This window comes from Vulpes vulpes, chromosome 2 (assembly GCF_048418805.1).
Source record: "Vulpes vulpes isolate BD-2025 chromosome 2, VulVul3, whole genome shotgun sequence".
Lineage (NCBI taxonomy): Eukaryota > Metazoa > Chordata > Mammalia > Carnivora > Canidae > Vulpes > Vulpes vulpes.
In genome coordinates, this window is record NC_132781.1 from 145,529,837 (window position 1) to 145,554,385 (window position 24,549).

General features: G+C 48.6%; 1 protein-coding gene across 2 annotated transcripts; it reads right to left on the reverse strand.

Moving 5' to 3' along the window:
- Nucleotides 1-201: 201 nt before the first annotated feature.
- Nucleotides 202-21,794, reverse strand: C2H16orf78 (chromosome 2 C16orf78 homolog). Of its 2 annotated transcripts, none has more exons than XM_072744224.1 (5): nucleotides 14,638-14,865; nucleotides 11,640-11,747; nucleotides 11,051-11,177; nucleotides 2,768-3,026; nucleotides 202-445 (listed from the first exon to the last, which is right to left on the reverse strand). In XM_072744224.1, the coding sequence occupies exons 1-5, from the start codon at nucleotides 14,785-14,787 to the stop codon at nucleotides 298-300; spliced, it is 792 nt and encodes a 263-aa protein (XP_072600325.1). In that variant the 5' UTR covers nucleotides 14,788-14,865; the 3' UTR covers nucleotides 202-297. The 2 variants fall into 2 exon arrangements, with proteins under 2 accessions (XP_072600325.1, XP_072600333.1); XM_072744232.1 differs by lacking the exon at nucleotides 202-445 and adding an exon at nucleotides 17,865-21,794 and having other exon boundaries at nucleotides 2,507-3,026; nucleotides 14,638-14,886.
- Between the last annotated feature and the right edge of the window lie 2,755 nt (nucleotides 21,795-24,549).

The following is a 24,549-nucleotide window of genomic DNA, read 5'->3' on the forward strand; positions in this document are numbered from 1 at the left end:
ATAAATAAAATAATAAAATAAAATAAAATAAAAAAGACTACTTTTCTAAGAAGGCCTTTCTACAGAATCTGCTTTTGGTGGGGGCGGGGGGAGGTCCATAGTTCCTTCAATATAGGTTCTGATCCGTGTCAAGGACAAATGCTACATGAAAACAATGATCCATGCAGTTTAGCCTTGTTTGCTAATCACTACCATCTAAAAGGGATGCACCAGGTTTGAAGGGCTTGGCGTGCCATACCAGAGGATGTTGTGTGGGGGGCGAGTGTCTCCCCTGAGGTGGCCGGGGAGATGAGCTGCTTAGAGGGCTATGCTGGGGTTTGGGGCGAACACCTTTTTGGCATCTATCTCTCCTTCGACCATGTGGGGATGGATGTCCACATTCAGGCCTGCATCCTTGCACAGCTTGAGCAAGGTTCGAATGTTGTTCTTGGACAACCTCAGGTATCTGTGCAAGATAAGGCCAAATGGGTTAGTTAGTTGAGTGTGGAGTCCTCGTAGCTTCAACCTTTATTGAAAAGAGCTTAGATTTAAGCAGTGTGGGGTCTCTAAAGAGAACTGACTCTAGATGTTTCTGGAACTGACAGAGGTCTTATCAAAGAGTGGGACACCCCACAGAGTTGGTAGGAGTTTTTACCGGTATAACTCTTTTGGAAATTAATTCGGCAACATCTGTTCCAGGCACCGTCCCCATCCCCACAAGTCCCCCCAAAAAGTTCAGTATCTTTGACTCAGGAACTCCACTCAGGCCTTCAACTAATCCCAAGAAAAGAAGCCAATGGAATGAAAAGCTATATAAATGAAAGTGTTCGTTTTGGGGTTATCAACAATAGGAAAAGAGGAAATTCCATCCACAGAGGAGTGGTTAAGCGAATAATGGAATATCCATCTCAAGGACTCTTCTGCCAACATTAACATGGCATTGGAAGAAGCAGGTGCACTATGGTGATGGCGATGCATTATGCCACATGGGGAGAGATGCAGTGGTCAGGGCTTCCATCACTGCCAGGTGTGTCTAATCTCAGTGATGCCAAGGCCTGGGCAAAATACAGAACAGTGGCAATAAAAGCTGAGTAAAATTGTAGGAAAGGTGAGTATTTTCTTTTAATAATATTCAAACAAAAAATTAGGCTGTTGATTTAAAATCTTAGCTAAAGCCCCACAATCCTGACTTGTACTGGAGAGAACTGATGCCGTCAATGCTGTGTTGTCCAGAGAGATGCTCTACCATCATATCCTCAGGGCTCCTAGTTCTACAAGGGGCTTTGACCTCGTTCTCAGCTTTAGAATAAGGAGACGGGTCTCCTACTCAGGCCACCTGCTGCTTAGTCACTTTGCTACAGACGATGGAGGAGGAGCTGCATATTGATATAACCCGGGTTTTCTACCCAATGGGAATGGTCTCCTTGTCCTTCAAGATCTGCCCAGAGCTTACCTGTTCTTACAGACATCTTACACCCCTCTCCACAGCCCCATGTCTGGACTACCTTTCCCTGACAGTGCCAGGCAGGGTCTGTCCCCTTCTCCCTTCCCAGCTAACCCACCCTACAGGGTCTCACACAAATGTATACGTGAGCACTCGCTAGGATCCCATTCTGGACGATTTTGTCTTTGTCTTGAATGTTTTTCTAATGGCTCATCAGAGGCCATCGTTCCCAATATTCTCCCTCTCTCCTTGGCGGGCAGGGGCCCTGCCCAAATCTCTTTTCTGCCCACCCTGAAGCCCAGGTAGGCTGTCCATTGGCCGGAGTCAATGAGAATCACCCCGTCAAAGTGAAAGCCATAACCAAAGTCATCCATCCATGGAAAGGTCAAGCAAAAAGCTCCCTTCAGGGCAGCCTGGGTGGCTCAGTGGTTTAGTGCCATCTTCGGTCCAGGGCATGGTCCTGGAGACTTGGGATCAAGTCCCATGTCGGGCTCCCTGCATGGAGCCTGCTTCTTCCTCTGCCTATGTCTCTGCCTCTCTCTCGCTGTGTCTCTCATAAATAAATAAATAAAATCTTTTATTTTTTTTTTAAGCCCCCTCCGGCTGGGGAGGTTGCCACATCCATCTCTCAGCCAGTCAGCGAACAGAGTAGGACTTTGTAATGGGGTCACTGGATGCCTGGCATCTGAGGCCATCTGAAACCTACAGATGAGCTCACTGCTGTTCAGTCCACAAGGACATGCACATCATTGTGTTGTCTGTTTCTTCTACTGAAGTTTCTGAGCCTTGCTAGCATTGGGCTTGGGGAGGGGGGTGTCTTGATAAATAAGACGAAGGGCAAGTGAGGAGGAAGACCCCTGGTAAGAGCGGTAAATACTAAAGGGCTTCACCCATAGTACCCTGGGGAGTCTAAGACCCCACACATAGCAGGTAGCCATGTGTGGGTGGATGGTGGCCACAATCTGGGGGATGGTGGCTACAATCACCAGCAACTCGACAACACCAGCAACCCAAGGCCTCCAACAGCTCAACCAGCAAATCATAGGGGGATTTTTCTCTTAACACTAGGCCACAGACAACTCATTTTTTCTTTTTGATAATGATGTCTATTGTGAGACATGTGGAAATACTGGAAGGGTGGCGCATGGGTCCCACAGTGTGGTATCAGAATGGCAGCACCCGAATGTCATGCCCATCCCAGAGCTCATCCACCAACTGGCAGGCGAGGCTGCAGGGGAGCCCACTGCTTCAGCCCTGGAAGGGCCCGTCGGGACACAAAGAGCAGGGTCGCCACCCTCAGCCCAGGCTCAGCCCAGGCGTCTGGAGCAGTGGGGATCTGCTCACCGGCAGCTCAGCACCTCCTCAGGCTTCAGCATCCTCACCGCCTCGGCCTTGGGCTCCACGCCCTTCTCCATGAGGGTCCTCAGCTTGCGCTCGTAGGACACGTCAGACGTCCTGCTCATTACCCAGTCTTTCAGGAGGGTGGACTTCCGAGTGCTGAAGGCAGGCTGCTCCTGCAGCAGGGAGTCGGCGATGCTTTGGTGGCGGTAGGACAGGGGCCGCTGCGTGGACTCCAGGGCGATGGCGTCCTTGATGTTGATGTCTGAAACGGGAGATAGAGCTGGCCTGGGGGGCGGGGGGGGTCAAAGCCCTGTCCCGGGGCCCCTGTCCGCAGGGTTCAGCTCCCGCAGCCTTTTCCTCCCTCCCGCGTGGCCCCAGCTCCCCGCCGCCTGCCCCTCCTCCCCCAAGGAGCCCCGAGATGGACTTGGATCTGGTGGTTGTTTGGGTGGTTGCTCGACATGCGTTGTTTATGTTTTATTTTTTTTAAAGATTTTATTTATTCATGAGAGACACGCAGAGAGAGAGAGAGGCAGAGACACAGGCAGAGGGAGAAGCAGGCTCCATGCAGGGAGCCCAATGTGAGACTCGATCCCAGGATCCCGGGATCACCACCTGAGCCAAAGGCAGATGCTCAACCGCTGAGCCACCCTCGTGCCCCAAGATGGGGTTTTTAAAGGAAAAACAGTTTATTGGATGAAAGAGGAGAACAGTAGGTGCAGGCAGGAGGAACAGCATGTACAGGTGTGAGGAACAGCAGGCACAGGTGTGAGGAACAGCAGGTGTAGGCAGGGGGAACAGCATGTATAGGTGTGAGGAACAGCAGGTCTAGGCAGGGGGAACAGCATGTACAGGCAGGGGGAACAGCAGGGGCAGGCAGGGGGAACAGCATGTACAGGTGTGAGGAACAGCAGGTGTAGGCAGGAGGAACAACATGTACAGGTGTGAGGAACAGCATGCGCAGGCAAGGAGGACAGCAGGTACAGGCAAGAGGAACAGCATGTACAGATGAGAAATAGCACCTGTGAGAAATAGCAGGTGCAGGCAGGGGGAACAGCATGTACAAGTGTGAGGAACAGCATATGCAGGCAGGGGGAAACAGCATGTACAGGTGTGAGGAGCAGCAGGTGCAGGCAGGGGGAACAGCATGTACAGGTGTGAGGAACAGCATATGCAGGCAGGGGGAACAGCATGTACAGGTGTGAGGAGCAACAGGTGCAGGCAGGGGGAACAGCATGTACAGGTGTGAGGAGCAGCAGGTGCAGGCAGGGGGAACAGCATGTACAGGTGTGAGGAGCAGCAGGTGCAGGCAGGGGGAACAGCATGTACAGGTGTGAGGAGCAGCCGGTGCAGGCAGGGGGAACAGCATGTACAGGTGTGCGGAACAGCAGGACAGCTGCACACAGACACAAATATATGAACTGTGATGGTGTCTGATGTTACCCAAATACGGGACTTGTACTGAATTAAACACTGTAGGGCTAGTGGGTAAAGAACTTATTTTTTTTCTTCTTTCTAAATTTACCACTAAGTATTTTATAGATTTTTACTGATAAGAATGTGATATTTCCTTCCCATTTCCATTTCTAGAAATGGTACTAGTACAGAGAAAAGGCTATCGTCTTTCAATGTATTTTTTCTAGTACACTAACAACAAAACCATATTTTTATTATTTCTTTACTAGAATTTCTTGAATTTTATGGCTGTGTAATCATATCAAGGGAAAAAAATGAAAATATCTTCCTTCTAACATTTAGGAAAATGATATGCTCTTCTTGACATATTGCATTTGACAGACTTTCTAACAGTGTCAATAATGATGATAGCAGTCATGCCTCATTTTGTTCCTGATTTTAATTAAAATAATTAGTATTTCATCATTCAGAATGATACTTGACACTACTTTTGGTATGTTCTATAATATTTAGCAACTTAATTCTTAGTTTTTATAAGCAATAATTGCCTGATTCTACTTTTTGCTTTTCTGTCATTTACTGACATGCTCTTATGGTTTTTCCTTTACTTTGTTAATGGAATAAATTATGTTCTTAGATATTCTGATATTGAAAGCCTAACCATTCCTAACCTGCTATAAGAAATCCCATTTGTCACTAAATTCTACACCTGAAACTAATACTGCACTATATGTGAGCTAACAAATTTAAATAAAATCTTGAAAATAAATAAATAAATAAATAAACTTCATTCTCTTAAAAAAAAAAAGAAATCCCATTTGGTCATGGCATGTTATTGATTTCATACACTGATGTATTTTCATACATGTATTTGGTATATTTGCTAAAATTTTTAATATATTTTTTGCATCTATATTATTTCTTTGCAAATATTTTAATATTGTGGTTCTGATGACCTGTTGGATTAATGCAGAAGTGTCTGTAGTTTACATGGTCTGGAGTAGCTGAAGCAACATTAGGGTTGTTTGTTCCTGAAAAGGCAAACAGAACCAGGTGTGAAGCCTTTTGTTTTGGTGACTTGTTCAGTGATAAAGCGACAATCACCTTTCAGTTTTTACTTCAGAAATTACTGTCTTCAAATTTCTTTATTCTATCAATTTTATTTTTTTTATTATTTTTTTTAAAAAATCTTTTTTTTCCCTTTAAGATTTTATTTATTCATTCATAGAGACACAGAGAGAGAGAGAGAGAGAGAGAGAGAGAAAGAGGCAGAGACACAGGCAGAGGGAGGAGCAGGCTCCATGCAGAGAGCCTGACGTGGGACTCCATCCAGGGTCTCCAGGATCACGCCCTGGGCTGCAGGCGGCGCTAAACTGCTGCGCCACAGGGGCCGCCCTATTCTATCAAATTTAATAATTTATTGTGGGAGAGGAAGTTATCTATTCTAGGTTTTCAAATATATCATAGAGAGGTGCATCTAGTGTTCTATTATAGCTCAGTTAACATATTTCTCATCTTTGCTTATGTATTCTTTCTCATATCAAATCTTGGATTGATTGATTGATTGATTGATTAATTGATTTAGCATGAGCAGGAGGAGGGGCAGAGGGAGGGAATCTCAAGCAGACTCCCTGCTGAGCTCAGAGCCTGTTGCAGGGCTGGATCTCACAACCCTGAGATCATGAGCTCAGCTGAAACCAAGAGCCACCTAGGCACCCCTTTACTCTTCTTTTGAATAGTTGTCATGAGGTGTTTATATTATTTATCACTTGCTTTTCAAAAAGCTAGCTTTGGATTTATCCTTTTGACTACTTTTTATCTTGGGTTTCATTAATCTCAGCTGGCATTTAATGTATGAAAACTCTCTCATATTATTTCTCCTATCTTATTGTAAATAAAAAATTGCTAAAAGTATTCATTTTTTCTTTTTTTGTATTATAAAGACAAGAATTATTAATTTTAGTTGTTACCATAAATTTTCCTCTGGGAATAGAATTTGTCTTTGTTCTCATAGGTTTTGGTAAGAAACAGGAGCATATTTATGAGCTTTGTTTTCTCTGGTATGGGGTATTTTAGGAGTTTTTCCTTAATTTCTGACTTAAGTTGGGAATATCGTTTAATTTAAACTGTATTTCTAGTTATTGCTTTAAGATAGTGTAGGTTGCCTTAAAATCTTTACTTTCTCAATGTTAATATTTTCTTAGTGGTAAATATGTGGACGAACTTTGTAGATATTCTTTGGCCACACAAAAATGCCTTCTGTATTCAAATATAAAGTTATGTCTATTTGATTCTAAAAGAGGTATATTAAAATCTCCCACTATAACTGTAGTTTTATTAGGTTCTTTTTGCAGTCTCAATAGTTATCTACTTAATTACTGTATTTTTTGGTATGTGTAGGCTTATGATTATTACTTATTCTCCTTAACATTTAAAAATATCCTTCTTTTACTCTATGTGTTTCCTTTGTCCTTAATTCCACCTCATGTGTTTGCACTTCTTGTTAAGTCTTGGCTTATCCTTTTGTTTTCAAACTTTCTATACTAAATCTGATTTTAAGTGTATCTAGATTCTGATTTTTAAACCAATTATTTCTAGTTTAGTACCTCTGCTCTCACCTAGAGCATTTTTTTTCCCTTTGTAAGTAAGTCATTCTTCCTGTAAGGCTACAAGATTTCATCAATAAAGTTCAAGAATTTTACTGAGATCTGTCTAGGGGGAATGAGTCTAGACCTCCCACAGTTATATAAATGGAGGAGTAGCCACCTGGAAAGAGGCTGTGATTTGCCCAAGGTCTCATATGAATTAGTGGCTGAATTGGGACTCTGTATACCCAGTTTGGTGCTCTGGACTGCCAGCAGGTCCCTGGCCAGGGAGCCTTAACAGATTCTGTTTATACATAGTGGAAACTGGTGCTATGTTCCAGAGGAATCATGAGCTGCCTATCCTCATCAACACAAATGGAAAATCCCTTGGAGAAAGAACCACAGCTTTTTCTGAGATATCTGAGCATCGCCTGCGTCCAGGTAGGTCTCATGTAGAAAAGAAGAACACTACTATAAATTGTAATGATAATTAAACATATGAACTAATATTTATTGAGTGACTTGTGTGCCAGGCAGTGCTCAAAGAGCTTTCCAGGGAGGGTGGCACTACAGTCTCACAACCATATCATGCCCATTTAACAAACGAGAAAGTGAGGATCAGAGAGATTAAGTCATGTGCCCTAGACGCCAGAGCTGATTAGTGGTGGATCCAGGGAAATGTGAACATAGGACATGGTCCCTTTTACTGGGCACACAAGCTGGGTACTGTCTGGGCAAAAATGACATATTCCTGAATCTGCGGCTGAATAGTCGGCTGTGTTTGAGACTCCAGAGGCTGACTGTGCTCATGGAGACAGAGGGTATTATTGCCCTCTAGACCTTGGCAATAGGGATGCACTCCTGCTCTGGCATCTACAGAATGACTTTCTCTCCCTGGGCATAGGTACCCGGGGAGAGAAAGCCAAGTGAATTCCATTTTTTTAGTCCAGCTTCTCAGACTTTGCCAAGATTTACTTTGGAAAAATGTTCCAATTGCTTTCCCAGGCTCTTCTGCTGGCCCAAAGATGGAGTGACCTTTTACGAATTCAAAATCAACATGGTGGCCCTCAGAAGGGCCCAGGAGGGTGGTGAAAAAGGAAGGGAAAACAGAAAAGACTGTTTTCAGGGAACTAAAGGGAGGAGAGGCGGCAGGGAGAGAGCAGTGGCCCTGGAGCACAGTGTCAGTGTGGCAGCAGGCTGTTGCCTCCTGGATATGGTGGCGGGGGGGTCAGTGGTGGGATGTGGGTTGTGGTGGGAGGTGGCATTTCAGCTGTTAACAGAAGTGAACGGGAGGTTTGTGAAAATGAGGAGGGGGACAAAGGTGAAATGGTCAGCTTCGAGGAGCACTGTGTTCCACATCGGGGCTGTCACTGCTGTTTTCAATTAGCTTTGGGGTTCTGGAGCTGGAGACACTTGTATGTCACTCATTTGGGACACAAGAGTTTCACACAGATTTTGATTTTGTGGCCGTCACAACACTAAAACTGTGGACGAGTGGGAGTTGTTGTGTCTGTACAGATGGAGGGGTCACATTCAGTGTTGAGGCTGCTGGTCATTCCTCACCAGACTCTTGCTCACCGGATCACACAGAAACTTGGCATCGAGAGTGCAAGGGGCTCACTCTGCCCAGAGGGAAACCTGGACAGGCGGGGGATCCGGCTCTTGACAAGGACTCCGATGGTTCCAGTACTGACTGGGGCAGGGTGGGGGGAGGCCAGAACTAGGAGTCTGGTCTAGAACACCCTCCTTGATCCACGGGTATCTCCACTTGGACTCCTGCCATCGCCCTTTAACTGGCTCCACACCCTTCCTAGGCGCTGCCTTGTGTTGAACTTGACTCCCGCCCATTGTAGGCCTCTTGCTGGCCTGCACAGGAAGCTCCCCTTGCTGTGCTCAGACTCAGCCCTGACCCAGTTCCTGGGTCCCCCACTCGGATGCCCAGGTGGTTCCTGGGCGCCTCCGAGCACCTGCGGCCACTGAGCACCTGCTGCCCCCCAGTGGCTATTTGTTGCGTTACATTAGGTCGGACAATACCGACCCTCTTTGAACCGGGTGGACTTGGAGGGGTGGGTACTGCAGAGAAACCAAAGAACTGCTAAGTCAGTCCGCCCTGCTGGCATTTTTGTGCAGTTATGAAAAGGATTATTTAATCAGCTGGTACGTGAGTTTCTATTAGGGAAGGAACTGCCTTTGTTTAGGAAAATCTCTTGATAGACACCTTTTGAGCGTCTAAGACAGTGGAACAAAGGAAAGTAAGTGGTCCTTCCAGGTAGCAAGCCGGTGGGAACCGTGGCGTGAGGACAACAGAGCCTGGAGGAAAGGGAAGAGGAAAGAGAGAGGAAGATGTGGAGCGAGGCAGGCCCAGGACACCAGCCAAGCGCCCAGGGGGGTGCAAAATTTAAGGAGGTGTTCACCCTGAGGCTCCCACAAGCGCAGAGTCCAGAGGGGGAGTGACTCCCGAAACCTTGCACCTTGGGTGCCTGGCTCGGCTCCTTCAGGTGCTGGGGCGAGGGAAACACCCGGAGGTCACCCCTGCAGGCAAATGCAGCCAGGGAACTCCTGGTGGCAGGGGAGGAAGGACTCGGAGAACCCTTGAGGGGGTTTTGTGATCAACTTCTGTTTTTTTTTAAATTTTTTTTTTTAAGATTTTATTTATTTATTCATGACAGACACACAGAGAGAGGCAGAGACCCAGGCAGAGGGAGAAGCAGGCTCCATGCAGGGAGCCCGACGTGGGACTCGATCCCTGGACTCCAGGATCACACCTTGGGCTGAAGGCGGTGCTAAACCGCTGAGCCACCCAGGGATCCCTCAACTTCTGTTTTCTGTATAAATCTGCCACGAAATTCTTTCCCTCTGCTGCTCCAAGCCTTCAGTAAAGTCTGTTTACACTCAAAGGCTTCACGTGAGAGGTTTGGGGGGAAATGAAGGAAACGGGGCTGTGTTCTGTGTCTGTGTCTGCGGTGGCAAGGGGCAGGGAAAAGGGAACGACCGCCGGAATCGAGAGCCGCAGGTGCTCAGAGGCTCAGCCGAGCTAGGACTTGGGAGCCAGACTTGCGCCCGGAGTCACAGAAAACTTGGGAAAGGTGTCGCCCCCCCCCCCCCCCCCCCCGTAGGCCGTATGTCAATCTATCTGTAACTATATCTAAACTTTTTATTTTGGGGTAATTTTAGATTTGCTGACGGGTTGCAGAAATGGTTTCCCGAATGCTAACATCTTACGCAAGCAGGGCGCGTTTATCAAAACTCAGAAATTAACACTGGCTCATAACAGCTTTTTTGGATTTCGCCAGTTTTCCCACTAAAGCGCGGTTCCAGGATTCAGTCCAGGACCCTGCGCGGCATTTAGAGCCAATCATATTTAAATCTGACGGGCAAGTGAGCGCAGTTTGGTTTCACTGGCTTCGGTGTATTAAATGAGAAGGAAAGAAAAGGACGTTTTGCTGGGCACAGTGGGAGCAGTTGTGCGCAGTCGAACTGGCAGCGGCTGCTCAAACGCTTTTGCCCGCTCCCCCTTTGGGCTAACTGGGATCCCTTCCACCGTTCTTTAACCACACACCTCGCTCCCAAGAAGCCAGGCACAATTAAAGCAATTGTTTTTCCAGCACCAGGGTCCAGCCCACCTGAGCATTTTAGCAAATTTTTCTTTTCTTAGAAATCGCTATTTGCCCCCGTTTATTGAGCACCTAGTCTGTATCAGGCTACATGCTTTATATGCCTCATCTCACGGATGCGCTACTATGAGGCGAGTCGTGTTACGGTCCCATATTGTAGACGTGAACGCTGAGCCCCGGAGATGGAGCGGCTGACTCACCCCAGATTGCACGACTCTGAGTTCGCTGCAGAGTGGCGGGGCCAAGGTTCGAACCCGGGCAGCCCTGGGAACCGGATATCTAGCATGACCTAAGCTTGCCTCTTCTTGGGTGTGAGCAACACCTGGTAGGTCTCGAGTCAGCAGGTGAGGTCCCTTTGTGCTACTCTGACGTTGTTACGTACCTAATTAGATAATTTGGAGCTCACGGACTGGGGCAGGCCCACGAAGGCTGGCCTCCTGAGCAGAGAGCCCCAGGTGTGGGCCGAGCCCAGACATCCCCTCGTCTGCTGCCTGGGTCATACCCGGCTGGTGGTGTCATCCCTACAGAGCCATGTGGCCTCTACGACCATCCACAGTGGCCAGGTTGTTGCAGACACTGCTGCCCTAAGAGCAGAGTGAGCCTCACGTCCCTCTGAGAGGCAGGTGATCGTGGGGGATGATCCTGGCACTGCAGGACCGAGGTGCATCCCTTACCGGATTTCCTGGGGCCGTCCTTGGTGTAGTTGCCAGGAATTATGCTGAGGCGGTGTCCCTTCGGGTCTATACTGTAGAGCTTTCGGTACATGATGGGGTCCCCGTTCTTGGTGACGTGACTGGAGGGCTTGGAGGGGAGCGGGGGGAGAAGTCAAGGCATGAGGAATAGGACTGGGCAGGGCCCCTCCACCCCCGAAATGAGTGACTGCAAGGGTTTGCTGAAAGGCAGGCAAAGTGGCCCAAGGAGAGGCCTCTCTGGGCCCTGGGACAGGTCAGGGGGGCAGGGATGGCATGTTGGTGGCTGCTCAGCCACGTCTCGCTTTCCGGCGTGCTATCTCAGAGGGGGGCAGGAGCAGGAGGGCCGCACCTGGGAAGAAGGCCCCTTAGTACAGGAGTGCCAGTCTCCACGGGGCAGGCAGTTTTGGGAGGGGGGAGATGCAAAGCGGGGGGTAGGGGGCGGTGTGGTGATTCATTTGCGTATTCCTGTGGGGCAGGAGCAGACTTCAGAGCCTTAAATTTAAGAAACGCAGCCAGGCACTGTGCAGGAGCAGAGCAGGTACCCCTCCTGAACGTGGGGGGCCCGTGTTACCTTCTTGATGAATGCCCCCTGGGGTTTTCCTTTCTGCTGTTTCTGGATGTTTGGGGTTTTCTTTTCTTCCTTTCCATTTACTTTCGGTAGCACTATCCCCTTGGGTTTCTGCTTTTGAAAAAAAGAGGATTGCCCTGTGACTGCCAAGTGGTCAGAGGCCACTTTCGGCCCCCACAGAGGGGTGGCCCCCTGGCCAGCGGGCTGCCCCCTCCCCACCACCAGATTTGGCCCCCACTCTGGTACTTCGGGTCCCCTCACCATTGCCCTGCCTCCAGACATGCCCCGGTGTAATGTCACTGCCCTCCCAGAACAACCTTCTAAACCTCAGGTCTGGCTGTGCCTCCCAACCTCAGAAGCCATCACTGGCTCCCTATTACCCTCTACACAAGGGCCCCCCTCTCCCCAAGCTGGTGGGAATTCCTTCTGGCTCCCAAATAGCCTGCATAGCTGTTGCCATGGCCTGTAGTCTGAAGCCACAGGAGGGCTGCCCTGTCTCAGAGTCCGACCAGGACACTCCCTCTGTCCCCAGAGCTCCCTTCTGGCCTGACCTCTCCCCATCCAGCCCGTCATCACAATTCATCCTACCTTTCTCTTTCCCTAGGTGCTCCTCGGGGCAAATGTGACTTTCTTTCTTTCTTTCTTTCTTTCTTTCTTTCTTTCTTTCTTTCTTTCTTTCCTTCTTTCTTTCTTTATTTTATTTTATTTTATTTTATTTTATTTATTTTATTTTTTTATTATTTATTCATGAGAGACACAGAAAGAGGCAGAGACACAGGCAGAGGGAGAAATGGGTTCCTCACAAGGAGCCCGATATGGAACTCGATCCCCAGACCTGGGATCACGGCCTGAGCCAAAGGCAGACGCTCAACTGCTGAGCCTCCCAGGTGGCCCATATATGGACTTTCTTGTGCACCTGCCTGGTCCTCTACTCCCACCAGGCAGGCAGGGAGGATGCATTCGTTAGGGAGCTCCAGGGTCCAGGGGGGAGGGGTCGCAGAGGGGCATCCAGGCCAATCTGCGAGGGCTTGGGGGGACAAAGCCCCTTGAGGAAGGCTGAATCTACATGGTCTCCGCTTAGGGTGTGCTGCTTGTGGTTGTGTGAACATGCCGGCTGGGACTGGTCTCCAGGTCAGGTGGCCTGGTGAGGATCCTGCTCGGCTGCTTGGTGGCAGAGGAACTGTGGCTTGGTTTCCTCATCCGAAGATGGAAGGAATAGTAGGATCTACGTCCTACGGTTATTTTGAGAAATTAATGAATCACTATGTGGAGACCAGGAGAAGGGAGAGGAGACCACAGACAGGCTCCCTCCAACCAGCTCCACTAAAGGGTGCCCTCCACCTGTGCTGCCTGAGAGCTGCCATGGAACCATCGTCTTTCTCAGGAGCTTCTTTCATTAAAAAAAATAAAATAAATTAAATTTGCCAACATATAGTATAACACCCAGTGCTCATCCCATCAAGTGCCCATCACCCAGTTACCCCACAGGAGCTGCTTTCAAAAGCCAGGTGCCTCTGGGAAGGATAATAACGCCTGAAGATTTCATTGTATTTTCAATTTAAATTTTTCCCTCCCTGAGTCCAAAATTATTTCCAGTAAAAGCCACATAAGAGGGAAAGCTGTGAAAACATTATTAGAATATGATCTTCGTGAGAAGAGACGCGTGTTAATCACAGAAGTGAATATAAAATTTCCGTGATTGATACTGAGTTCCAGGTGACTCAGCAGTCGAAATGGGGGGCAGGGGGTAGCCCATCCATAAATCATTAAATGCACCTTAATGTAAAATATGTTTATCAGATGTGTTTTTGTATGTTTGATGGAACTGGCACTCCAGATCTTTCTGAACATAAATTTCAAGTAAGCATATAAACAGATGTGAAAAGCCTGGGTTATCGGAAAGGCAGGGGTACGATAGTGGTTGGAGCAGAGAAGGTGGGGGTGGCTATGGGGAGTTGCTCTGACAAAGCCCATGAGCTTGAGAACAGGAGAAATCTGAGTTGGAGCCCTGGCTTGTCCCTTTATTAATTCTGTGAGCTCAAGCAAATGACTGCTCTGCCCCCCACTCAGCTTCCTTATTACCTCACTTGAGCTGAGGGGTAAGAATGGTGCCTACCTTGTAGCCCCGCGGGGAGCAGCCAGCAAGCTAACTCATGTGCGATGCTAAGCTCGGGGCCTGGCACACAGTAGATGCTTAATAAACATTGTCATTAGGAATGCCATGTTTCACCCATTTTTCTCTGGGGGCTAGGGAATTCAAGGTCCAGTGGCATCCTCTACAGAGGGGACCATTTTCTAAGGACATGGCTTGAGTTTCCATAGATGATGGGCCTGGGGGATCTCTGGGGGAAACTGAGGCAAAACTGCCATAGTTCCTCGAGAAAGAGGGAAGGGAAGTACACAGACTGATAGTTTGTCTCCCCCCACCCCAACTCATATGTTGAAATTCTAACTTCCAGTGTGATGGTGTTAGGAGGTGGGACCTTGGGAAGGTGGTTAGATTCTGAGCGGGGAGCCCTCATGAATGGGCTCTGTGCCCTTATAAGAGACCAGGGACACTGGGTGGCTCCATGGTTGAGCATCTGCCTTCAGCTCAGGGCGTGATCCTGGGGTCCTGGGATCGAGTCCTACATCGGGCTCCCCACAGGGAGCCTGCCTTGCCCTCTGTCTATGTCTCTGCCTCTCTCTGTGTGTCTCTCATGAATAAATAAATGAAATCTTAAATAATAAAGGAAAGAAATGTAGTCACCTGGAAAGATAGCATCCGCTTCTTCAGGCTCTGTGGGAGGGTAGGAGCCTAACTACTTGAGCGACAGCTGGCAAACACAGCCCGCCTAACCCCATGGACAACCTCCCCTCTCCCCCAGGATTATTCTTCCCATTTACTCCCATGCTTAAAGCTCCTCCCACCTCCTGGTTTCTGGGAGTCAAGTTCCATCTCTCCCCTCTTGTAATAGTCTGGAGTCCATCTGCCCTACAGTTTTGCTTGGACAGCACACACCTGGAAAATGAATCTTTTCTTCCCCTGTCTCCGCTCCAGCCACTCCAGCACCCGCGTGAGGTCGGACATCCGCCTCTCCTCGGCGGTCCTCCACACGGACTTCCTCTCTGTGGGTGTCACGTCCTTTAGGTGCTCCGATTTCTCTGTCATTTTGAAGTCCTGGCTGTGTGTTTGGTGGGGAGGTGGCACGCTCTGGCTTGGCTGACCCCTGTGTCTCCAGAAGCTGGCCCGGAGGGCCTCAGACGTGACCTTTAGGATGTGAATGTAAAAGGCAGATGTAGGCCAACAGCTGGGATGATGGCTTTCAAGGGTGGGAGGCCTGGAGGGTGATTGTGAGGTCACTGTCCGGCTGGCCCGTGGGGTCAGAGTGGGGCACAACATCGGCTTCCCCACATGGCCACTGCCCCTCTGTAGGCACTGTCCCTCATCTGGAACCCACCACAGCCTCCCTTATGGCCTCTCCACCTCCACTTCCATAGAGATCTTAAACAAAGGTCACGTATCTCCCTTTCTCAAAAAAACTTCAGTGGCTCCCTGCAGCCTATAAAAAAATCTAAATTCCTCAGTTTGGTACCCAGGCTTTTCACAATGTGTTAGAATGAAGATTTTTATAGTCTCAATAACTTTCGTGTTCAGTGAGCAGATAGTTATCAGATATCTACTATATGCCAGGCACAGTCTTGGCGACACAATGCAAAATAACATAGCCAGACTTCCTAAAACATACAGGCTAGTGGGAAAGAGAAAGCTGCTGTCAAATGACTCTATGAATCCATAATGGCAAGTGAAAATGAGCATTCTGAAGGAAAGAAATGTGATTCTGGAAGCTAGGCCAAACAAGAGAATTACATTTGGATGTGTGGTGGGTGGGTTACCACTCAAGCTCGGAGCTAAAGGGTAAGTAGGTCTCTGTGGGGCCTCAAGCACATGCAAAGGCCCTGTGGTAGGATGGAAGCACAACAGACTTGAAGACTAACAGAAGGGCAAAGTCTAGAGCACCAGGTAGGGCTGGAGACGTGTGCAAAAGCCAGAGAAAATGACCTTGGAAGCCACAGATGTGCTCAAATGGTGAAGGAAGGGGAAAACAATAAAGGGGTTGAAAAAGAGAGGAAAGAGTGATAATACCAAGCTTCCTTTTTTTTTTTTGTTTTAGTAAACTTTTATGGAAGGAAACAATGTACGCAGAAATGTTCCAGAATCAGGGACACCTGGGTGGCTCAGCGGTTGAACATCTGCCTTCAGCTTGGGTGGTGATCCCAGGGTCCTGGTCATGGTCTCCCTCTAAGGGTAAACACTATCCTCACTGCTAATTTCATAGGTTTGTTTTGTCCATTAGAGTTTTACAAATGGAAATGTTTACATGTAGTCTTTGGTAGCTGGTTTCATTCATTTTACAAATATATTTTCAGGGTTTTAACAATGGATTCTATTAGCCTTTATGTATGTGGAAATGTCTATATTTTATCTTCATTTTTGGAGAAAGATTTGCTGGGTAGTAGAATTCTTGGTTAACAGTCCCCCAACCCGCCAGCATTTTGCATATGCCATTTCACTGCCTTCTGTTCTCCATTGTTTCGAGGGGGAAGTTCGCTGTTAATCATGTCACTCCCCTGCACATGCAAGTAATTTTCCTTTTGCTGATTTTTTCTCTCTGTTCTTGTCTTTTAAATTTTACTATGGTGTGTCTGGGTGTGGCTCTCTTTGTGTTTATTCTCCTTGTGGCTTTCTGAACTTTTGGGATATGTGTTTATTTTTATTTTTTTTATTTTTTTATTTTTAAATTTTTTATTTATTTATGATAGTCACAGAGAGAGAGAGAGAGAGAGAGAGAGAGGCAGAGACATAGGCAGAGAGAGAAACAGGCTCCATGCACGGGGAGCCCGACATGGGATTCGATCCCAGGTCTCCAGGATTGTGCCCTGGGCCAAAGGCAGGCGCCAAACCGCTGCTCCACCCAGGGATCCCTGGGATATGTGTTTAATGTTTTCCATCAGATTCTGGAAAACCTTGGCCATTGTTTTTCCCCTTATTTTTCTCTGTTCCTTTTTCTCTCTACTTCTGGAACACTCATTACATATCTGTTGATGTGCTTAATGTCCCATTTTGGGGGGACAAAAAATTAGAGTTTTCTTTTTTCTAAGCTTTAAAAAATTTGATACCAAGAGCGATAGCGAGAGAGCATGAATGGGGGGAGGGGCAGAGGGAGAGACTCTCAAGCAGACTCCCCACTCAGTGCAGAGCCTGACAAGGGGCTCGATCTCATGATCCTGAGATCATGATGTGAGCCGAAACCAAGAATCAGATGCCTAACCAACTGAGCCACCCAAGTGCCCCTGCGCTCTAAAGTTTTGTTTATTTTTATTCAATAATTTTTCCCTGTTCTTAGATTTTTCTAAGATAATTTCTATCATCTTAGAAAGTTCCTATCAATCTATCTCCAAGTACACTAAATCTTTCTTCCTAATATAATCTTTTGTTGAATCTTTATAGTATAATTTTCATTTCAATTTTACTTTTCAACCCCAGAATTTCCCTGTTTTGAAAAATAATTTGTCCTCTTATTTAGAATTTATGTTTATTCATTGTTGTCATACTTTCATTTAAAATTTTAAGCATCATTAATTTTAATTCTTTGGCCATATTTATAAGTAGTTATTTGAGGTGTTTGCTAAATCCAACATCTGAGAAAACTCAGAGACAGTGTCTATTGACAGATGTTTTTCTGAGCATGTCTCAGACTTTCCTATTTCTTTGCATATCTTGTAATTTTTTTTTGTTGAAAACTGGACATTAAAAAATATTGTAGCAACTTTGGATTCTGATTCCTGCCGGGTTTATCGTTGCTGGGTTTTTTCCTGTGTTTATTTATTTAATAACTTACCCAGACTCTGTGAATCAGACAATTCCTGTCTGGGAATCTGGGAATCCTGTCTTCCTCATGGTGTGAAGCCATTAAAGTTTCTGATTAGTTTTTTTTTAATTTTTATTTTTATACTTTAGTCTGGCTTCCTAAGCATTGTTTCCATGTCCACATATCTGACTGGACATAGATTGCTCAAATACCTCAAGCCACTAAGCTATCTGTCCTTTGCTGAGGAATCTGTGTGTGGGTAGGGGAGCTGTGTCAGTCATCCTATTTTCTGTATAACAAATCATCCCAAAGTTTAGTGGCTTAAAACAAAAACATTGATTTTTGCAGTTTCCATGGGTCAGGATTCCGGGTATACCTTAGCCAGGTGCTCTGACTCAGGCTAAAATCAGGGTGTTGGCCAGGTTGCAGTCATCTGGAGGCTTGACTGGAGGAGGATCTTCCTCCAAGTTCCAATCCGATCTGGTGGTCGGCAGGCCTGGGTTGCTTGCAGGTCACTGAACTGAGTTTGTTCTTCACTGGCTGTTGGCAGAATGCCACGTTCACTGGCTGTTGTGACATGTGACTCTCCATAGGGAGGCTCACAATATGGCAGCTTGCTTCATCAGAGCAGCAAGGGAGAGGAACCAGAGGGAGAATGAGGGTGAGGCGGAAGTCATTTTTTTTTATAACCTAGCCTCAGAAGTGACACCCATCGCTCTGCTATGTTCTGTTTATAAGAAGCTGATCACTACGTGCAGGCCTCACCCAGAGTAAGGATTACACAGGGCACCAATCCTAGGAGGTGAGGGTCAGTGGGAGTCACTTTAGAAGCAGCTGATTAACAAGAGCACACTCCAAATGCAGGCCATTTTCATGTGTTTCCTACTGTTTACTTTCTGCTGGACTCATTCCCATCTTTGTGCACATGCACAGCTTAGGGTTTAGCCAGGAGGGTGTGGCTGGGTTGGGCTTTCTCTAGTTTCCACAGCACATGCTTGCAAGTTTAGCTAGGGATATATTTGCCCCCACCACTACTGGCAACCTGAATCTGGGGGAGCTGCTGGCCCTCCTGCGTTTCCACCTTGGAGATTTTCATTTAAACCTATAAGGCTGCCAAGAGCGGGTGCTGCCTACTGCCCCAAATCCAGTGATCCCCTTGTAACCAAAGCAGAGAAACTTCTCCACACTAGTGGAAGCTGTCTGCTGGGAGCTAGGAAGAGAGAATGCCACAGATTCTCAGTGTTATTGCCCAAATTTCTAGCTTTCAAGCACAAACACTGGCTCCCATTGTGGTATGCCTTTGGTTGGTGTCCAGTGTGCGACATGGTTGTTTTGATCAATTTTGTCCAGCTTTATTATTGCTTTTAGGGAAGAGGACTCATTATCTCCTTAATCAGCCATTGGCAGAAGTCTTCTGCCAATACACTCTTATACGTTCTGTTAAGATCCCCTTTGCCATCTTGACATACAATTCATATACAACTTAACCTGTTTGCATACATGTATTTTTAAAAGTTACTATAATCCTGGAAACTAGTCTAAAGGAGAAATTTTTCAAAAACATACAGTCTCCCCTTGGGTCTATCTCAATATTTTAATGCTTGGTCACAACTAAAATAGAAGGCAATCCTTCAAATTTTCTAAATGCCTCTTAGGGAATGGAACCACCCCATTAAGAACCAATGAAATAATTAATTGTAACCAATTAAGGGTGGTGGGGATAGTGGTGGTGGTGTACAGTCATATGGTCTGTCCCCACTGAGGAGGGACTGTGTGTGTATGGGGGGGTGGCAATGATAAATAGGCATCAATACAGTGAGTAGGTCAGTGAGTGAGTGAGTGAATGGACAATACATCGGGGCCTCCTCATCTCTGGATTCTTATCCCCAAATCTGCAGTAGAAATCAGTGTCTACATTCTTGAAGCCCTCTTCTGGAGTGGAAATTGATACCCTGTGTTCCCCAGGCTGGAGTGATTGATACAAGAGGGACCCAATAGGCATAGAATTGGGAGCTTCTGCTGACAATGTGAGGAAAAAGCCTCCTCTTGGGAATAGTGGGGCATTTATTTGGATGTGAAGCCTGGAATGGTGATGGTCATTCTGCTCTGATGAGGGAGGGAAGCTATGGTGAAGATGAATGCCGTCCAGAGAGCAGAGCAGAGCTGAGCCAAGGGACTCACTGAGAAATGGAGCCATTGTCTGAGCTTTTCAGACCTTTAATGGGCCTCAATTGTGTTTTCTCTTACTTGCAATACAAATCTTTCATGTGAAACAGATAGCTAATAATATAGGGGAGATGGTAATTGTACAAGAGTGGCATCACGAAAATGTGCTACAGGAACAAGAGAGGGCACTGTGAAGTCTGCTGGTGGGGGGGTGTCAGAGGACATTCCATCGAGAAAGCTCGAAGGAATCAGAGGCTTCGACAATAGGGGAGTGGCATCCACCTGGAGGGAACGGCAGCTGCCAAGGGCTGCAGGTGGGCGGGGAGGAGGAAACAACCTGTGTGTTAAGAGGAGGCGTGAAAAAAAAAAGAGTGGAGGTGTGGGGACAGGGAGTGGAGAATTAGCTCAGAGCCAGAGAACGAAGATGTTGAGGTGCTCTGCTGTTTTAGAGCTCATTCATTCATTCATTCATTCATTCAACAAGCGGCTCTTGAATGCTTCCAACGGGCCGGGTACCTCTAAGTGATGTAAGCAGAAATGGGGGCTGGTGAGCAGGAGAGTGGGCAGGCTGAGCCAGAGAAACACCCAGAAGACTCCATACATATATATAGAGGCAGCATCAAATAGAGCACTGTTGCTGGCAAGCTGGCATCCCGAGTCCAGAGTAGGGCCTGGGCTGGGGCTGAGGGTTTTGAGAAAGGAACAAAGCCGTGGGGGGATAGAGCGGGGGACAGCGTTCCCCTCACCCCCATCACCAAGTGGTACTTAGTGAGACAAACTGCAGATCGAGGAAACTTCCAGGGTCAGGAAAACATTGAATATACCTGCAACCTCACAGCTCAGGCTGCAGGGAATATGGGGGCAAATCAGCGGGTTTTTCCACTTGGTGCTACATCGTTTCTGTAGAGATGGGTTAGTTGTCTGTTCTCACTTTGCCCTCCTTTCTGGCATTTTAATACCCAGTATCATGGCAGTACTCAAGGGCCATTAAAAAATACACACACACACACACACACACACATAATCTTATTAGCAAAAACTATTTCCCTGTGGCTGGTCCAAGTTCCAGAGAACAGCCATTGGTCCCCAGTCTCGGCAGGCTGTCCGAGGAGGGTGGCTCTGATTCTCAGAACGCCACATCTGCCCTAGTTTTCCAGGACACTCCAAGCAAATGTCTCAATTAGGCCGCAGGATGGATGTGCTGTGGAGTGGGCTGTGATTTACATATTCAGAGCCCTGCAGTCTCCTGCGGCCTGAGAATGTCCTTCCTTCACTCTGCAGGGCCTCAAGGAGGCTCCAGGGCTTTCCAGGGGCCAGGCCTCGGCCCTGGATGGCTCTGGGGGTGCCCTGAGCAGCATGGGGCTGGGGAGACTGTGCTGGTCAGGGAGCCAGAGGCCCAGGAGGGAGTCCCCTGGCCCTGCTTCCTGGGTGTGTAACCTTGGGTTTGCCCTCTGGCCTCTGTAGTCTTAGAGGGAATAGGGCTCAGGGAGGGTTTGCAAACTGGTGCAGGCGATATTCCACCCGCAGATGTATTTCATTCAGCCTGCGTAAGTATTTTGGAAATCAGGGCATGTCATAAACAAAATCAGATTTCTGGTCTGTTTAATGAATGATGCAGTATGACAGGGTTAGCATCTTCCCTTTTGAAATGGGGCACACATCATACAGGTAGACCTCCGCCCTGCACAGAGCCTGTGTGCTGTCAGGCCCTCCATGCATTCTCTGCATCCCCCAACGGCTTCCCCCACCCCCCAACCCAAGTCACCTGGGAAGCCTACCAGGTCCCAGGTCCCAGGCCCTGTGCCCATGGACATAACACTCCCCACGCCTTAGCGTCTCTTGCAGGGGCTCCCCTGGGGGCAGCGTTTGCCTCTGTGGACATTTAGTGATATCTGGAGATATTTTTGGCTTGTCAGCGGGAGAGGTGGTGCTACTGACATCTAGCAGGTAGAGGCCAGGCATGCTGCTGAACATCCTAGAGCACACGGGACAGGTCCTGCACTGAGGGATTATCCAACCCCAAATGCTAATAGTGCGAGGGTTGGGGAATCTTGATCTATCAGGCAACACAGACACGTGAACAAATGGTTAAAATGAAATGTAGTAAGGCTCTGATAGAAATAGGGCCAGAATTAGTTGGAAGCCCAGAGGTGGGAGGGAATGGCTAAATCAGAAAGAAGAAAGAGAAATTCCTGTTTGGAGAAGCCACAACATTGCTATCTTGCTCATGCCTCATGTGAGCTCCTGGTATGCACTTGACTCACCCAGGATGCAACTGCTGCTGCTCTGGTGATTTCACTTGCACCCCTGGATCCAGCCATGCCTGAAGTCTCATACTTTTCTGGTTATGTGGCACCTATAGGTTTGCTTTTTGTGCCTTACACTTATTTGAGTTGAGTTGCTTTTCATCTATAGGTAGATACCACAGCCACATTTGCACAGTCACAGATCTTGTGTAGACTCCCCCTTTCACCCTTATTTGAAGCTGCCCCCACCCCAACTGACCGCCGGCCTTCTTGTCTCCTTCCTGTAGCTGGCAGCTCCCGTCAGGGCTGCAGCAGTGGCATTTGCCATCCCTGAAGCATCAAAATATCCAAGCGTCAGTTGCGGGATGGAAGTGTTCCATCGGTTCGGACTGGGGAAGCCGCGAGCTGATGTGGTTCGTGGAACAGCTGCCCGCCTGCGCAGGGCTGGCAGTTAATTAAAAGCCCCATGCACTTAGTGATTAACTAATCACAGCATGATGGCAGTCGGTGACGGTGCGGCGAATTCTCTGCTGGAGTCGGCTGAGAAGCTCCAAATGTCTGCCTTTGGGCGGCGGTGGCAGCGGGAGGCCTGGGTGGCCCCAGTGTGGCCCTCCCAAGCAGGTTGCAGAGCAGATTCCCAGCTGTCTCTCCTGCTTAACACTTCTAGGAGAAACAGTTGAAAGGAGCCTGGGGTGGAGGGTGAAGACATGGTAATCACTGTGGGGGGCTGCGGATAGGGGTGTAGGGTGGGGCTGGAGGGGGCTGGAAGGGAGCAGAGGCTGTCAGGATTTTGGAACCACTGTTAGGGCTGGGGGTGGGGGGTTGATGGGACATCAGGAAGGCAGGGAGGGAGCTGGCCACAGGGACTGGGCAGGTCTGGGGACAGCTCTGTGGTGTGCGGATGATGAGCCCCCTTTCGTTTCAGGCACTGTGGTACCTGGTCAGGTCTGCGGTAGAGCCAGAGCGCTATTGAGTCATGGCCCTGCCACTGATGGGCCCCGGGTGACCATGGACATGATTTCCAACCTCTCAGGCCCAGTGTCCTTCCCTGTAAAATCTAGGATTCATAACCACGCCTATAACCCCCCCCCCCCCCCCCCCCCGCCACCACCAGGTTGTGGCGAGGATTAATCCATGTGAATGTTTCCTAACCCAATAAGCACTTGAAAAATACTAATATAATAGCATTAGCTTACAAAGCAGAGAGAGGGCTACTGCCTCCAGAGAGATAAAGGGCCAATGCCCTTAGAAGGGATTGGGGCGCTCCGACCCCTCCCGTCCCCTCTTGTCCCCTCCCCTAGGAGAGGCCTTGGGATTCCCAGGGGGATAGAAAGACAGGCTGGAACTGCCTTCTCCTGCGCTCTGCAAGGACATGGAGCTGGGAGGAGCAGCTCCAGGAGGAGCAACCTCCCCGCAGTGCCCTGAGTTGGCCCCCCCTGAGCTGCCACTTTACCCTCTGTCATGCTCCGGGGCCTGGCCCGCTCGGGTCTCTGACCCTGCCCATCATGGTGACCTTGCAGGACCGCAAGTACCGAGACTGTGCTGTCTTTATTGTCGGCCCTGGATGTCCGATTACCTCACAGGAGAAACTCCTATGTCCTTACCGTCCTTACCTGGCTCTCACACCCCCCACCGTCTGCTCCAGCTCATCTTTCCAGTTCTCTTCTCTCCTTACTTCCACGCTGCCTCAGGTCCCTGAGTTGCCACCAACCTTGGCTGGTTCCCTTCCCACCGACAGGGGCTTTCTCTACCATCTTCGCCCTTCACCTGTGTTTCCAGAGTATAGCCTCCAGGGATGACCCCTTCAGCCCCATCTTGCCCTGGTGGCACTGCTTTCAAGCAGGCCTGGGGTGGTGGTGGTGGGGCGAGGTAGAGTTCCATCTTTTGGGGGTCCTGGAGGGCCTCACTGAGAAGGTGTTGCTGGAACTCACACCCAAAGGGTGAACAAGAGAAGCGAGAGGTTGTGGCTCTGGGAGGGGTCCTAGGATGGCAGGGGGCCTGGGGTGCCTGCCAAGGGGAGGAGGCTGGAGTGAGTGGGCACTAGCATGAGGCCAGGAGGCAGCAGGACAAGCAAGGGCCCACAGGGGTGGGTCATCTCTCACTGGGGCAAGGTGGGAGACCTCACCGGCCTCTGGCCATCTGTGTGGCCTGCTGGCTGGACATCATAAGGCCTGTGAAAGTCCATGGGGAGGCTGGGTTCCCAGAAATAGATCTGCATCCAGGGTTCCTATGAAAGTGATTCATCAAAAATCCCAGAAAAGACAAGTGGGGTCTGGGGAGTGTTGCCCTGAGAGGGGGGGCAGGTCAGGGTGGCAGCTGGAGGGCTTGTGGCCTGTGCCCTGCTGGGAACTCCCGAGCCCTGAGTCTCCCTTTGTTGGGCCTGGCTGGGTTATCCAGAAGGTGCTTGGGTTGGGAGCCAAGGCTAACTTGAACCAGGTAGGCATCTATTGGAAGGATCTGGAGTAGCTCTCAGAGTAGGAGGAAGAGGTAGAAAATTAGGTCTTAGGGAGCCTGAGATGCAGGCAGACCCCGATGCTGTCTGTGTGTCCCTCTGCTTGAAGGTCCAGGGGAAACAGAGCTAACTGTCTGGGCCACCATTACATGGCCACCCCTCTGCCAAGAAGTGGGGGCGGGACCCTCGACGAAGGA

Bases quoted from the DNA above. Each gene is read 5' to 3' on its own strand.
- C2H16orf78 (XM_072744224.1), bottom strand. From the start codon at position 14,787: ATGACAGAGAAATCGGAGCACCTAAAGGACGTGACACCCACAGAGAGG. The intron at 3,027-11,050 runs GTAAGGGATGCA...CTCCCGTTTCAG, and splicing joins GGACGGCCCCAGGAAATCCG to ACATCAACATCAAGGACGCC. The intron at 446-2,767 runs GTGAGCAGATCC...TATCTTGCACAG, and splicing joins GAGGAGGTGCTGAGCTGCCG to ATACCTGAGGTTGTCCAAGA.